This window comes from Trichomonas vaginalis, chromosome II, assembly GCF_026262505.1.
Source record: "Trichomonas vaginalis G3 chromosome II, whole genome shotgun sequence".
NCBI classification, from domain to species: domain Eukaryota; phylum Parabasalia; order Trichomonadida; family Trichomonadidae; genus Trichomonas; species Trichomonas vaginalis.
In genome coordinates this window covers 21212504-21228244 of record NC_067204.1, presented here as the reverse complement: position 1 = coordinate 21228244, position 15741 = coordinate 21212504, and the positions used below count along the sequence as shown (strand labels likewise).

Sequence of the window (15741 nt, the reverse complement as noted above, 5' to 3'; positions counted from 1 at the left end):
TATCCCAAGAAGTGCAATATCCATGAAGTTGTTGCAATTTTCCCCAAGAATTTTCTATCTTTCAAAATTTCGAAGTTTATAATTAAAAATTTTAAGTTTCAAAGGCAAATATGTTAATACATAACCTAATCAATCAATTTTTTTTTCTGAAATTTTTGAAAACCTTTCGCTCCGATTATTCGCGAATATTGTTTCTGCATTATTAACAATATGATCAATAGTTTGATCGAAATTTTTCAAAACAATTAATTTTGACATTTCAATTTTACTCAATGAATTCCAGACTTAATCCGTATCAAGATGATCCATGCTCTAACCCATATGCAGATGAGTATGCTCCACCACAAGCAGTTTCTACTACACAACAATATCCCGAACAACAAAACATTTCAAATGATAATTCAGTTCCTAAAGCAGATAGCTCTAATTATGAATATCCAAATAATTCTATTTATGAAATGGCCAATCCTCCACAACTTCCCCCAACTTATGCACAGCAAGGATCCTTTAGAAATACAGGATATCATCGCCAGATCGATATAGATGAGCAACAAAACCAAGAAGAAGATCCTGATGATGTAAATCCCGATGACTTACCAGTTCCAAATGCCAGGGTTTGCATTTTACTCACTTGTTTTTGCATCCCCATAATTGGGCTTATAATTTGCTTGTATTCACATGGTACATGGCATCCAGTTTTTGCCAAGGCATGCAAAACTTATACATTATACGGCTTTGTTATTTGGGGAGGAATTATAATTTTAAGTCAATTTTATAATTTTCACCTCTAGATTTTTAACGAAGGCTTCCTATTTTTGAAATTTCATCCAGTTAGTTGCTATGCAAACTTATTCCAAATCATTTTTTATTGCAAAACACTCACAAAAAAGTTTATATTTTGATTTTTTTTATGAAAATCAAAATTCAGTATTTAATTACTCGATCAATCAAATTACACGACTTTACAAATGTGCCTCACGACAATTATCTGAAGAATTTCGAACATTTCATATAGAAAGATATCGAATCAATATTACCTTAAAATTACCAAGAATATCATCATGCCAACAGATGAGAACACATGATTACGCATCAGTTTATCAAAAATCCTTTATTATCTCTTCTTTTTAGATATCAACTTATTTGAACCATTTTATCGATACTTTTGAGCTTCAACATTAAAGAATATGTCAATGTATCTTTAAAATTTCTTTAGTTTATCAAATAATATTATATTTCAACTTAATATTTAATTCTAACAATAAAATCAGCGCACTTTTGAATCAACAATATATGCTACATATTACTAAAGTCTATTGTTACTTAAATAACTCATAAGTCTTGATATTATTTTGATGAACTAGTTTTCTTAAAAATCTTCGACTAGTTATATTGTTAAACAAATTTATTCATATATTATACTGTTAATATTTCAAAATACAGTTTTTTTTGGTTTTATATAAAATATAGATTTCTTTACTGATTGGATAGTATTCGAATAATACATTCCTAATAGTAACAAATTTTGATACACATTGCATATAGATTGTTTTTATTTTTAAGTTTTTGCGAATATTTGAAGTTGATTCTCATGAATTCATCGATTTTCATATATTCCATCATACATAGATAATAAAATAATAGCGATCATTTATCGTGTTTTTAATAAAATACTCTTTTATTTGCATTGATTAAATTAAAATTCCTTGGAGTTCAAATGCAAGCGGAAGAACACAAAAGAAATTATAGAGAAAAGGTAACAAAGGCAGGAAAAGTTTGTTGATAAAGCGATATAAAAACAATAATTGAAAAAATTCATTTTCATCGTGCTTTCTAGCTTATTTTTGCCAGACTAGAGTTAACTAGTTAATATATTTCTCGTATAAAGCCTCCTAGCAATCCAAATACCTCCTAATGATAATATTTTTTTGCTCGTCGTTACTTTATCCATTTTTGTGGTTTCTGTCAGGATTAACTTCAATAGTCGACACAATAAATTTCATCATTAATATCTCGTTTGGCCATTCGATCTAACAAATTTTTTTGTAGCCTCTCAATTTTTTTGATTGAAGAAAAAAAAATTTTTATTACATAATGAAGCCTTTAACACTCAGACTGAACAATGATGGCGGAGTTGAGATCGGCATCATCCGTATCTCCGCTCCCGATCACACTCTAAACGTCGTTGTTCCAATCGGTACAGATTTTCATTCCCCGACAACAATTCTTGAAACCAATCATCCATCTAAAACAGCTAAAACTCAGACAATATCTCAGAGTAAGGATTACAGCTGCATGGAGGATATTGTGTTTTCAATTCCACTTACGATTCCTGGTGCATTTGTTCTCAAGTTGAAGAATGCAACCAATGTCGGACCAGCAGTCCATTTTATCGTTGACCCAGTCATTACTATTAACAATAAGAAGGTTCCTGCAAGTGGCTTAAACATACAAACAAATTATGGGCGCTGCATCGGTACTCTCGATAAGTGGCTTGAAAATTTAACGCCAATTTCCAAGATCGGATACAACATGATCCATCTCCCACCTTTCCAAGAACTTGGCCACCATTCTCACTACTCTATTAAGGACCAACTCCAAATCAGCAAATACCTTCTTCCAAAGGGCTTTGATAAGTCCAAGGCCTGGAATTTATTTACGAAAACAGTCAAAGAGATCGAATCTAAGCTCAATATCGTTTTTATGGTTGATATCGTTCTCAACCACACAAATCAAGATTCTCCACGGCTCTCTGACCACCCAGAAGCCGGCTACAACGAAGAGAACTCTCCACACCTTATTCCAGCAATTTATCTCGATAATCTCTTAAACGAGCTTTCCAACGAGATCGCAGCTGGCAAAGTCGAGAATCTTCCACCAGATCTTCCAGCATCCAAGCGCGACGAGCTCTACAACTTCCTTCGTAAAAGAATCTTGGAAAGTGACTTCGCTCGCTTCTTTACAATTGACGAGAAGAAGGCAATCGAAACATTGGCCAACTCCGACGATTCCAATCTCACAAAGAGCATGGAGATGCTCCGCATGAGATCATTAAACTACGGATCTCCACAGCGCCTCAACATTCTCCGCACACGCGGTGTCATCAATGAGGGAACATACAAGATGGACTCGATCCATATCGATAACAGCTACGCAATGGCACTTTTCAAGTTCCCTGGTCGTACTGATGAATCTCGCCTCCACGAGTTCGAGCTTGCCATCAAGACAATCAACGCTCCTTTCGTACAGCATTTCGAAAACCTCGTCAACGATGTTGTTACTGCAATTGTCAACGGATTCTGCTACAATCGCTACGATCCAAACGGTCCAAAGCTTGGCCCTATCACAGTCAAGACACCAATCTCATGGCGCTACTTCACACCAATTACAGCCTTCAAAGGAACGAAACAAGAAAAATTATTACATCTCGCCAACAACGGATGGCTCTTCGGTGCCAAGCCAACAGAAGATTTCATCTCCAAGAACAGCGAAGCATACTTACGCAGACAAGTCGTCATTTGGGGCGATTGCGTCAAATTACGTTACGGAGACAAGCCAGAAGACAATCCATGGCTCTGGAGCTACATGCAGAAGTACGTAGAGTCAGTTGCCCGCGTTACTCATGGCATCAGACTCGACAATGCCCACTCAACACCATTAAACGTCGCAGAGTACTTCATTCAAAAAGCCCGTGATGTAAATCCAAGCCTGTACATCATGGCCGAACTCTTTACAGGCGGCGAAGATGAAGATATCAAGTACATCAACCACATTGGTATCAATTCCATTCTCCGCGAGGCCTTCCACAACCTAGCACCCGACAAACTCTCCCACATGCTCTGGTTATCCGGTGGCCGCCCTGTTGCCGCTATCGATCCTCTCGATACAGAATCAATATTACGTCCACTTCGCCAGATTCCAGGTGTTATCTTCGATCTTACACACGACAACCCCACACCATATTTCGACAGGTTGTCAGCCGCCGCAGCCATCACAATGGCCTCATCACCAATTGCTACAACACGAGGATTCGACGAATACCTTAATTTCAATCCATCAGTTGTTGAAGAGTTCAGAATCTATCCACACACAGACAAACCAGTTGGCATCCAAGCCGCCAGACTCTTCTTCAACGAGTTGCACACAAAAATGGCTGTTAATGGATTGGATGAACTCATGGCTCACTACCACGGAAATCTCCTTTCTCTCTTCAGATACAACTCTCACACAGGTGTTGGAGTATGGATGGTCACAAGAACATCAAATGACAACTGGGTGAATGAGTTAGAGTGTCTTGCTCCAATAAAGAACTTGATTTTCGAGGCAAGAACGGCATCAGTCAAATACAATGATTCGACTGAAGAAGAGATTATTCCAGGAGATGTCGATGTAGAAATCAACACTAATTTCAAGAAGATGAAATTCTGCGAGATCAGAAACAACTCACATTTAGTTCTCAACGATTTCCCTGTTGGCGCTGTTGTTGCTTTCTCAACACAACTCCCTCAGCCACAGCTCCAACTCCTCAAGGACTTAGAAGTGAGAAAACTCGCTGATGACTTAGTCAAATGGACATCACAGCTTTCTTTCGCTGATCTCTCAATCCTCATGTTCAGATGCGGTGCAGAAGAAGGCGCACAGATAGGAACAGGCAGCTACTCATTCCCTCAGTACGGACCATGTTTCTATGCTGGTACACAAGGTATTTTGACTGCATTTGATTCATCGAAAGACATGGGAAGTCCGATCTTCCAGAACATGAGAGATGGAAACTGGTTATGTGACTTCATGATCAAGAGATTGTATCAGGCACCACATCTCATTCCAATTCTCAACTTCATGAGAGGAAAGCTTGATAAGATCATCACATTGCCAAGATTCACAATTCCTAAGTACATCGACAGATTGATCAGAGCTCTCGACATCTTCGGAAGAGAACAACTCGTCAGGAACATGTCCAATTTTGTAAAGAATGGCGATGATTTCGTTCAATCACTCGCTTTCTCAAGTGTCGCTTTGTACGGCCCAGTCAGAGATGCTCCTTTGATTAACTCTACACTCTCAAAGATATTCGATGACACGTTAGTTGAGAGACAGGATTGTTGCTTGGCCGCTGGTTTACCACACTTCTCAAGCGGATACATGAGATCGTGGGGCAGAGACACATTCATCTCTTTGAGAGGCATCTTCATGACAACAGGAAGATTCACTGAAGCACGCGATCACTTGATTGCATTCGGTGCTTGTTTGAGACATGGTTTGATTCCAAATCTCCATGATTCATGTCTTAATCCACGCTACAACGCAAGAGATGCAACATGGTGGTTCTTGCAAGCACTCCAGGATTACGCACTCATGGCTCCAGACGGAAAGGAAGTTTTCACATGGAAAGTTCCTCAGCTGTTCCCAACAGATGACCAGCAGCAGTTCGAGAGAAGATGGGCTGGAAAGCAGACAAGACCAATCAGAACAATGGCCGATGTTGTCATGGACATCATGACAAGACACGCAAACGGAATTCACTTCGTTGAATGGAATGCAGGAACAAAGATTGATTCCGTAATGGTCGAACACGGCTTCCACATCAATATCGTCACTGATTGGTCGAATGGCTTCATTCTCGGCGGAAACTGCGACAACTGCGGCACATGGATGGACAAGATGGGATCATCAACATGGGCAAAGAACAGCGGTGTCCCATCAACACCAAGAGATGGTGCTGCAATCGAAATCATCGGTTTGCTCGCTTCAACACTCAGATGGCTCAGCGAAGAAAACAAGGCAGGAAGATTCCCATACGACGGTGTCAATGTTGAAGAGTCCGGAAAGAAGATTACTTTCAACGAATGGCACTCAATCCTCGCTGCAAACTTCGAGAGCTGGTTCTACATCCCAGCTGATGCTTCGGAAGATGACAAGTACTTCATCGAACACAGTTTCGTTTCTGTCAGAGGAATCTACAAAGATACTGTTGGCGCTTCAAACGAATTCGGTGATTACCAGTTCAGACCAAATGTTCCGATCGCTATGACAGTTGCTCCAGAGTTATTCGACCCACGCCACGCAATCCACTGCTTGAACTTGGTCGAGGAGAGACTCATGGGAAAGATCGCAATGAAGACACTCGATTCAGCAGATTGGAGATACAACCCTTACTACGAAAACTCAGTAGATAATGACAATTTCTACTCAGCAAAGGGAGCAAACTACCACAATGGCCCTGAATGGGTTTGGCCAACAGGCTACTTCTTCAGAGCTTCAATGAAGATGTCAAGAGGTGTAACACCAGGAATGACAAAGATGCTCGCAAACATCAAGTCATATTTGCTCAATTCTTGGGCTAAAGGTCTCCCAGAATTGACAAACTTAAACGGTGCTGTTTGCAATGATTCCTGCGTAACTCAAGCATGGTCTATCGCTGCCATTCTTGATATCCTCTACGACCACAATGGATACTCAAAGGAAGATGTTACAAAATGGTCAGCTGCAGAAAGATTAGATTAGACTTTTATTTTTTCGACTTTCTAACATTTTTTTTTCTTTATTTTAATAGAAATAAAATCATATATTTAAAACTTCTTTATTTTGAAACAAATCAATTTTAAATATAAATATTTATTGCAATACATCGTTGTTGTCGGTTCATCGTTTGTTTACATGAAATCTCCTTAGAAACACAGATTAAACACAAAGATTATAAATATATTTTATAATAATCTTAATTCATTTTTAGTTTATTTCATTCAAACCAATGATATCAACAAATGTTTTGTTTATTCGGTGATGTTTAATATAGGGTGTCCAAAGGTGCGTTTAGCACAGCGCTCTATATGAGACTATTAAAGGAGATATATGCTGATTATAAATATATAATAAAAAATATGAATATATGTATATGATGAGTAAGTTGTATTTTGGCGCCATGCCGGGATATAAAATGAATTTTGAGACAAGAGGCGGTTTCGCGGGAAATTTTGGCGGGATTTTTTTCATTTTTTTAATGAATCATAAAGAAAATATCCTCGCTCTTGCAAAAAAATGCAAAGACTGTAAAAAATCTACGAGACATTGGTAAAATGCTTCGGTATGGATGCTCCTAGCTATTCCACTGTAACGTATCATGTTAGGATGTATCACTTTATGAACAAAAAGGCGCCCATCATAAAAATTGACAAAAATCGCCGGATCAAAGAAAAATCAAAGCAATTCTTCAAGCGCTAGATGAAGACCCAAGAGCATCACTCAGAAGGATAGAGGAGATGACAAAGATACCACGTACAACAGTCAGTTATTATCTGCACAATTATTTGAACTACAAACTAGCGTATACACGTTGGGTTCCGCACAACCTTAATTCAGTTCAAAAAAAATCTAGAGTCCAATCTTCGAAAGAGCTCCTCTCTATATTGCGTGCGTATCAATCCAAGAAGTTTCGCTTTTTAGTAACAGGGGACGAGTCTTGGTTCCAATATGCAACAGAAGCCAAAATCATGTGGATCCCGAAGGATGAAAATCCGCAAACATTCCCGAAGAAAAAAATTGACACACCAATGATGATGTTGTCGGTTTTTTGGGGCGTGAATGGCATCATCGCAATTGATATTCTTCAAAAACCTAATACGATGAATGCTCAGTATCTAATTGACAATGTTCTTACTCAAATTATCAATTCTGATGAGTTTGAGAAATCCAAACAACAAAAACAAAAGTTTGCAATTCATTTTGATAATTCAAGAGTTCACAAAAGTCATAAGGTAATGAATTACTTGGTGGAAAACAATGTCAAAGTTGTTCCAAACCCAATTTATTCACCTGATATTGCACCCTCTGACTTTTATTTATTCGGCACGCTAAAAAAGAGAGCTGAAGGACGCGAATTCGCGAGTCCAGATGATCTTGAAAATTTTGTAAGAGAGCAATTTGAGCAATTTTCTCATGATGATTTAAAGCGTGTCTTTGAAGCCTGGATCGATCGCTGCGAACGCGTGATTGAATCCAATGGTGATTATATTTAAATAAACTTTATATATATGTAACTTGTTTATTTCTATTCGCAGTATTCAGGTTTGTGCTAAACACACCTTTGGACACCCTATATCTAATTCTTTTACAAATACTTCCTCTCACATAGTGTTGATATTAATGCAAAAAATAACAACGGAAAAACAGCTCTTCATTTAACATCAGATAATTTAAATAAAGAATTAGTTGAGCTACTTCTTTCGCATGGTATCAATATCAATGAAAATGGTAAGTGTGGACAAACAGCTCTTCATAAAGCAGCATTATTTAAAAGTAAAGAAACAGCCGAACTTCTTATTTCACACGGTGAAAATATCAATGAAATAAAATTATAATGAAGAAACCGCTCTTAATATTGCACTAGATCATAATTATTCAAAAACAACAGAACTTTTTATTTCACATGGAGTAAAATGTTCCTATTTGATACTTCACACGTAAAATGATCTTCTTTCCGAATTTTTTTCTTGTTGCTACACAGAATGGTATTTCTTCGACGAGACCAAGTTTGTGATAGACATTTTCACAACATGAAATAAAAGGTTAGGCTACTTCTTTTCATTTATAATATACTCTTTTATAAAGAGCAATACAATTCCATTTTTATAAATCAAATATAAAGCATGATTAATTTCATTTACTAATATGAAAAATCATCCTTCCATATTCTGAAAAGCTAAATAATCAGCTTTAATAGTGATTGGAGATCGAGAGAGGGTCAAAGTTGCTATTTGATAAACAGTGGGATTGCTGCTCTAAGTCCTAGGTTCGAGACACATTGGCTTCATTTTTCTCTTTTTTATTGACGTAAACTATTCAATTTTTGTGTTCTCCATTCAAATTTCAGAATTTTTTTTGCAGATTTCACGCTACATTCGAAGTTACCTTTTGTAACAACCACCACTGCCTACGAAAGACGAAAGTGTGTCACGATTTCACCCGGAAATCCGACAGTTGTTTAAGAGTATGCACTTTTGTCACCTACTCATTGGAGATCCAACAATTTTTTTCAATTTTATCTGATCAAAATTTCAGATTTCTAGAGAAAATTATACTAATTTTGATTGTTTTATAACTAACTTTGAAATTATTTTTACTAAAGCTTTGCATTACAGATCAACCATTGAACCAATATTGACGTTATGGCTTCATAATCATATAATTATCATTTTCATAAGATTTCGAACCATTCGATATGATCAATGTCCCAAAATTAAGATTTGGAAAACGATGATTGAACGCATTTCATTTACAGATTCAATTGAAATCGAGAGTGTGCCGGTCAAAGGGTAAAGAAGTTTAAAATGATTAACTAAAGATTTGCTTTTTTTTTATTGATAAATAAAAAAAAAATAATATCAAAACTAAAAAACAAGATTACATATGAGAGTGAACAACCTTTGATATTGGTTCGCAGAAGTCTGTGCAAATTCCGCGAACACCCATCTTCAACTGTTCCAAAACAGTTTTTTCTTCATAATTTCCTTTTCCATAAGTGAAAAGGGCGTAGTTCTGGTTAACAATATTGGTGGCCATGTCTTTGTATTTTAGAACCAATTCACTGTCAAGAACGAATCCATTAATTCCGAGATCCTTATGAGCATTGATGCAAGCCATTAATCTGCTCATTCCAACAATCTCTGGTTCGAAATCTTCGACACATGAGAGCTGAAGTACCGGGAACTTGTTCTGTTTGAGTTTTAACATAATTGCGGTCATTAGGTCGAACGTTGAGAAAATAATGTTCCTGGAACCGATATACTTATCAATAACGGAAAGAACCGAATCAACAAACATGTTGCGTTCAGGATAAGCAACCTTATTAAACAATCTTATCTCTTCGTGAATTGCTTTAACTTCGATATCCATGGGGGAACTCTCTGGAACTTGAGTAAGGATTTCTTGCAATGATGGAATTGGAGTTTTATAGTTTGATTCAATTCCCCAATTATGAAGCTGTTCTAATGTTAATTGATAAACAGCATACTCATAGATTCCGTTCTCTTCTGATACTGGCTTTTCATTTGGAATCGATTTGTTGCATTTAATAGTGAAATCGTGGAAAATTACAGGGATTTGATCTTTGGTGAACTGAACATCTAACTCAATCATATCAGAACCATGTTTCATCGCGTGATTAAATGAAGTAACTGTGTTCTCCAAGATAGATGGAGAAACTTTGTTCATTCCGAATCCACGATGTCCGATACATAGCAAGTTATCAAATCCTAATTTGACATGTGCATACATATTGGATATATTGGATGTTACAAGCTGGATATCAAAGCTAGACCAATATTTTGATTTTGCACCATCTTCTAAAAACACTGGACAATGATAAAATCCAACGTTTTGGAGTTCTGAATATAAAAGAATATATCCCTTTTGATTTCCAATTGTGCAAGGAACTTTTAATTCGAAATTATTAGGACGTTGGTAAAAAGTATAAATTCCAATGAAAAATGGATTTGTACTAAATGTCTTGAGACCTGGGATCGGTACTTCACATACGAACTCGCCTGAGCGTTCAGTTTCGACAAACACAACAGAGTACATTGTATTATGTGAATAATTTGAAATCTCTCAGAAAAGAAAAAATCGGTTTGATAAATACAAATATTTCACAATTATTACTAGATCAATATAACATTAGAAAGTTTCTTGGATAATTATTTTTGAATGCGTTTTGAAAGTTTTTAACGATAGTAAAAATATTACAATCTTTTGGCTAAAATCATACTCCTTATAGATCTTTTAGGTAGTAGCCGATCAAGAATCGATCATTAAAATTTCAAATTCTCAATACATTTTTGGCGGTTGAGATTTTATATTGAGAGGTTTGTTGATTAAATGGAAATTTGCAACATTGGGTTGTTTTAAAAATTATTCATAAACCATTTGAATCAGAAATTTCTGAAGGCATCTTTTCAATGTGACTTGATCCACTAAGAGTAAAAACTTGTTATTTCGTTTACACATATATCAATACGCCTAAATATCACAAGATATAAATGGACGTTAATTTTGAATATGCAAAAATTTTTATTAATTTCTTAAGAGTAATATAAAATAGAGAAGTTGTAGTATTTAAATGACTAAAATTTTTTACAAATTTCTTTGAATCTGTTTTTGGGTCTCGTAGTATCTTCATTATATTAGTAAATATAAAACTTCTGATGATTGTCAAGTATTTGTGACATATCCTTCTTGAAATAAATCCGAAATCGAATCAATTTATTATAAATTATTGTTATTTTGCGTTTATTTTAGAAAGAAACTTTTAGATTATAATGTACTCACTATTGTGCTAAATATATTTTAACTCTCATTTGAATAAATTTCAATCTTATTTTATACTCATGAAAAGCTTTTAATTTGGGCGTATTTATGCTTGAAGTTACATGTAATTGAGAAGTATGCTATTACGCAAAATTGCATTTTTATCCTTGTGGTAGAGTAAAACTTGCTTCTGTAATTCTACACCTCAGTTAATTTAGGAGTCAATAGTCTTAGGTATATAATATATGATGTAAATACTATAGTGAGGATATAATTTCATTAGACAATATATAAGCAGAGTGCTATCTAGTACAGAATTTCGAATATATATAAAATCCAAGAATCGAATAATTATAGTGATGCGCTAATGGCTGTGGAATATTCTATACATACTTACATTTAACTAGAAGTATATAGAATGCATTTCCATTCTTTATAAATTAATTTCACGTTTTTTATTTTAAATATTGAAAACTTCAAGGAGGTAGTTTATACCATACTAATTTAGTATATTTTATTCAAATTAAGACATTTTGATTTATTGTTATTTTTTTAACCACAATTATGATGTCACATTACAATGTCAATCAAAACTCACTCCACTAGGTACATTGGTATCATGACATACATGCTGTATATAATTTTGATGATAAGATTAACATGCCGAGTAATTTCCATAAAAATATATCAAATATACAATATGATTCATTATGTAGATGCTTCCTTCATGAACATAAGATCAAAACTTCAATTTCTAATTTGGATATTCCAAAATAATGATCCTTGACTTGATTCATCTGAGAAATCACTTTTGAACATATAATCAGATATCAAAAGTGTAATAAAATTTCCTCTTTTGAAAAATTCGAAATTTTTAAGAGAAAAAGTGCCAAAACAATGTCGATTCTAAATTATAACGAAGATGATTCTTCCTATTCATATTATTCATATTCAGCATCGGATGATGATAAGGACAAGGAAGACTCAAGCAGTGATTTGTTTAGCGATGACGAAGTCGAAGATAAAAAGAAAAAACCGGCTCCTGACCAACCAAAAGAAGAAAAGAAAGAAACTAAAGAGGAAATACCAGATAATGATGGGTATGGCGGTATTATGTTTAATACAAAATCTCCAGCGCAACCATCTTTTAAATTGATTGCAAGCGACAGTGAATCATCATCAGATTCTGATATACCATTCACAAAACGGTTCATTCAACAGAAAGAGAGCGATAACAAAGAATCTAAAGCGAAAGATAAAAAAGAAAATAAGAAATCAGACAAATCAGATGAAAAGAAACATGAGAAAATACACGAGCCACCCAAACAACCTGAACAAATTACTCCGATTAACCAAAAACCACCAGAACAACCTAAAGCAGATGAATCGAAAATTAAACCAGTACAAGTTCCATTATCTAAATCAAATAGTAATACGAAATCCACATCAAGTTCGTCAGACCTAGTATTCCCTCCTCCAGTTGAAGAACTTCCTGGAGATAAACCATCAAAATCTCATTCTTCAACAGAAGGCCATTCTGATGAAATGAAGATCGGATTACCACCTCCTATCGAAGAGCTACCAGGGGAAGGCCAACAAAACAAAGATGACGAAGATTCAGAAGATCTCTTCCCAGAAGGCATTGAACAGGCTCCAGAGGTTGAAAACCCTCAGTTCATGGAAGGAGTTACCCAGCAAGCCGACGCCGACTTCGATGATAACATTCATCTCTTCTCAGATATTTCGGACTCAGATGACGACATTAACAACTACAATGTAACGAAACCAGCACCTCTAGCAAAGACTACATTAGATACCCGTAGGCAAATAGCTCCTTCTGGCTCTCTTCCGATTTTTGGACTCAATAATACTTTACCTGTTAATAAATTCGCACAGCCATTCATTCCACCAGAAGCTCAGCCAAGAGCTGTTAACTGGTTGGAGTTCCAACTCCAGGATATTCCTAATTACGATCCTTCCCCTTATGATAAGATGTTAACTACGGAATTTACTACTGAATCACTCCTTGCATACGCTAAGCAGTAATTTATATATGTTTCGTTATCAATTTTTTTAGTTTTGAATTTCATCATTTAAATATGTGTCTTTATACAAATAAATATAATATTTTTATTACTTATCATTTATCACTTGAATTAATCAACTAATTTTAGTTCTTAAAATGATAAATAATATGAAACTAAATAAGGAAATTGAAATTGGATATATCAAACATGAGCAAATGCTCATTTATTACTAAGTTCATATCTATTTGTGTAATTTTGCATTTTTTCATAAATCAAATTTCTCATAATTAAAATATGACCTGCATTCATGAAATATCAATATGGAACAGAAAATTTATTGCAAAAGGAATACAATGACATATATTCATATATAAATAATATGTTGAGTATTAAATAATGATTAATATCAGACTAAATAATCAATTATAATACATGATATACATCTAATACAATATGTAGTAACATGTACTAAATGGAGTTATGGCTAATATTAGTTATAAATCAGAAAAATAGCTATTTAGAAAAGTCTCAAACGATAGCACAAATTTTGAGAATCGGTTTTCTAAAGCATTCAATTTTGAAAGAAACACTTAATTTTTAGCCTCGGCTAGATTTTAAATTTGACAAACAAAAACAATAAAAGTGTATCATATATCAATTACTGCAAGAGAATCAAATCTAATAATGATTGGTTCCTTAGCGATATCACTTTTTTTGGCCACAAAATCGACTTTCAATATATCTCAATTATTTTGAATTCAAATAATTTGAATACTTCAAATGATATCACTTTCATTGATGAGTTTAAAGAACGCCAAGGTTCTCATCCTTAATGCAGGATTCAATCATCCACCAATGGCTAAAGGAAAACTTAACGAGGCTCTTGCTAATGATATTGAGAAGTATCTCAAGACTAAAGGCCATGAAACTAAGATTACTCATATGGAACAGGGCTACAAAGTTGAAGAATAGATCGAAAAGTTCAATTGGGCTGATGTAATCATTGTTCAGACACCAACATGGTGGCTTGGTTTCCCAGGTCCGGCTAAATCATACTTTGATTCAGTTCTTAGCGGATATTCAATGAATCCAAACAAGAAAGATGGGAAGAAGGCCATGATCTCAGCGACTTTCGCTGCAACAGTTGAAACAATGTCTGATCCAAAATCTGCATATCAAGGATCGGGCGCCGAACAAGTTTGGTGGACATTATACCAGAATTTCTTCTTCTGTGGCATTAGAAAACTTCCAATCGTTACAAGTAATAACGTCTTGAATCCAAACTTCAAGTTTGATGAAGCAGTCCACAACATCCATGCTCATCTTGATAAAGTTTTAGCATAAACAATTAAATAAAACCAAAATATGCGATTTTTTTTATTTTGGGAAGATAGTACTTACTTCTGAATCACTCCTTGAATACGCTAAGCAGCAATTTATATATATTTCGTTATCAATTTTTAGTTTTGAATTTCATTTATACAAACGAATGCAACTTTTTTATTACATATCATTTATCTTTTGAATTAATCAACTAATTTTAGTTCTTAAAATGATAAATACCCTTATAATCCGACAATTTAAGTTTTTTTGGACCCCGACTTTTGAGGATATTTTATTTTCGTTTGAAAAAGTGACAAAATTATCATTGTCGTCTAAAAAAAGAGATTTTTCCAGGCATGTTTTGGTACCTAAATAAAGGAGAACATCAATGCAATCTATGTATATCGTGTGCAAACACGCATTATGTATGGGGTGGCTCTTTATTTGGCTAAAAATTCTATATTTCGAAAATTTGCATTGTCGTCTAAAACCGCCAGACGACAATAATAATACTCCTTGATTTTTTCCCCTTATTTTCACTTCCATGGCCATGAGCTAAATTTTGAGAGCTGAGAATTTTGCAATCATATAGAAAATACTTAATTTATTTTGTCTATGATGCTTTTAAGAATATGTAGAGGTTGTCGAGATTTTAATTTCTTATTTGCTCATTACCTTTAAATTGAATTTAAAATATTTATTTAAATATATATGGAATGCATAATATACTGTCTTATATTACGAAAGTGCCTGGGGGATGAAATATAAGAGATTTCATGATCAATAGTTATTCAATGTAAGTTTCAACAAAAGGAGGATTATAATCTGTTACCATTGTTTATCTCAATGATAATTGAAAGGTATACATACAGAAAATCACTCATGTACCTAGATATATTTTTGTATTGTATAACAAAAGTTATATTGGGAATGATAAATTAGGTTGAAAATAAAAAATTTGAATTTTTTTATTATTATTATTTGTCTGATGATGCTGGCTTATTTTCTGATTTTGATGAATCATCAACTCAATTGTCTGCTTTATCTCCATTTGATTCTGTTTCATCAAGTAGATCTGAAAATATTTTCG

The 15741-nt window shown here is 34.6% G+C and overlaps 6 protein-coding genes and 1 pseudogene across 7 annotated transcripts, besides 2 other annotated features; 6 read left to right on the top strand and 1 right to left on the bottom strand.

The window, feature by feature from the left end:
- Positions 1-263: 263 nt before the first annotated feature.
- On the top strand, positions 264-1530 carry TVAGG3_0583510 (uncharacterized protein; the record flags this gene model as incomplete). The annotated part of the gene is made up of 1 exon (XM_001313063.1): positions 273-791. One exon carries the CDS (start codon positions 273-275, stop codon positions 789-791), a length of 519 nt encoding a protein of 172 aa, XP_001313064.1.
- Positions 1531-2069: 539 nt separating this feature from the next.
- Positions 2070-6567, top strand: TVAGG3_0583500 (glycogen debranching enzyme family; the record flags this gene model as incomplete). The annotated part of the gene is made up of 1 exon (XM_001313062.1): positions 2095-6504. One exon carries the CDS (start codon positions 2095-2097, stop codon positions 6502-6504), a length of 4410 nt encoding a protein of 1469 aa, XP_001313063.1.
- A 226-nt stretch (positions 6568-6793) lies between these two features.
- Positions 6794-8095: a mobile genetic element.
- TVAGG3_0583490 lies at positions 6890-8015 on the top strand (annotated as a pseudogene). The gene has a single exon. A coding segment is annotated over exon 1 (1126 nt).
- An 884-nt stretch (positions 8096-8979) lies between the features above and the next one.
- Positions 8980-9009: a mobile genetic element.
- A 390-nt stretch (positions 9010-9399) lies between these two features.
- On the bottom strand, positions 9400-10578 carry TVAGG3_0583460 (glycerophosphocholine phosphodiesterase protein; the record flags this gene model as incomplete). The annotated part of the gene is made up of 1 exon (XM_001313061.1): positions 9400-10578. One exon carries the CDS (start codon positions 10576-10578, stop codon positions 9400-9402), a length of 1179 nt encoding a protein of 392 aa, XP_001313062.1.
- Positions 10579-12198: 1620 nt separating this feature from the next.
- TVAGG3_0583450 (uncharacterized protein) lies at positions 12199-13503 on the top strand (the record flags this gene model as incomplete). The annotated part of the gene is made up of 1 exon (XM_001313060.1): positions 12199-13347. The coding sequence occupies one exon, from the start codon at positions 12199-12201 to the stop codon at positions 13345-13347; it is 1149 nt and encodes a 382-aa protein (XP_001313061.1).
- A 623-nt stretch (positions 13504-14126) lies between these two features.
- On the top strand, positions 14127-14300 carry TVAGG3_0583440 (flavodoxin-like fold; the record flags this gene model as incomplete). The annotated part of the gene is made up of 1 exon (XM_001313059.1): positions 14127-14300. One exon carries the CDS (start codon positions 14127-14129, stop codon positions 14298-14300), a length of 174 nt encoding a protein of 57 aa, XP_001313060.1.
- A 111-nt stretch (positions 14301-14411) lies between these two features.
- TVAGG3_0583430 (flavodoxin-like fold) lies at positions 14412-14672 on the top strand (the record flags this gene model as incomplete). The annotated part of the gene is made up of 1 exon (XM_001313058.1): positions 14412-14672. The coding sequence occupies one exon, from the start codon at positions 14412-14414 to the stop codon at positions 14670-14672; it is 261 nt and encodes an 86-aa protein (XP_001313059.1).
- Between the last annotated feature and the right edge of the window lie 1069 nt (positions 14673-15741).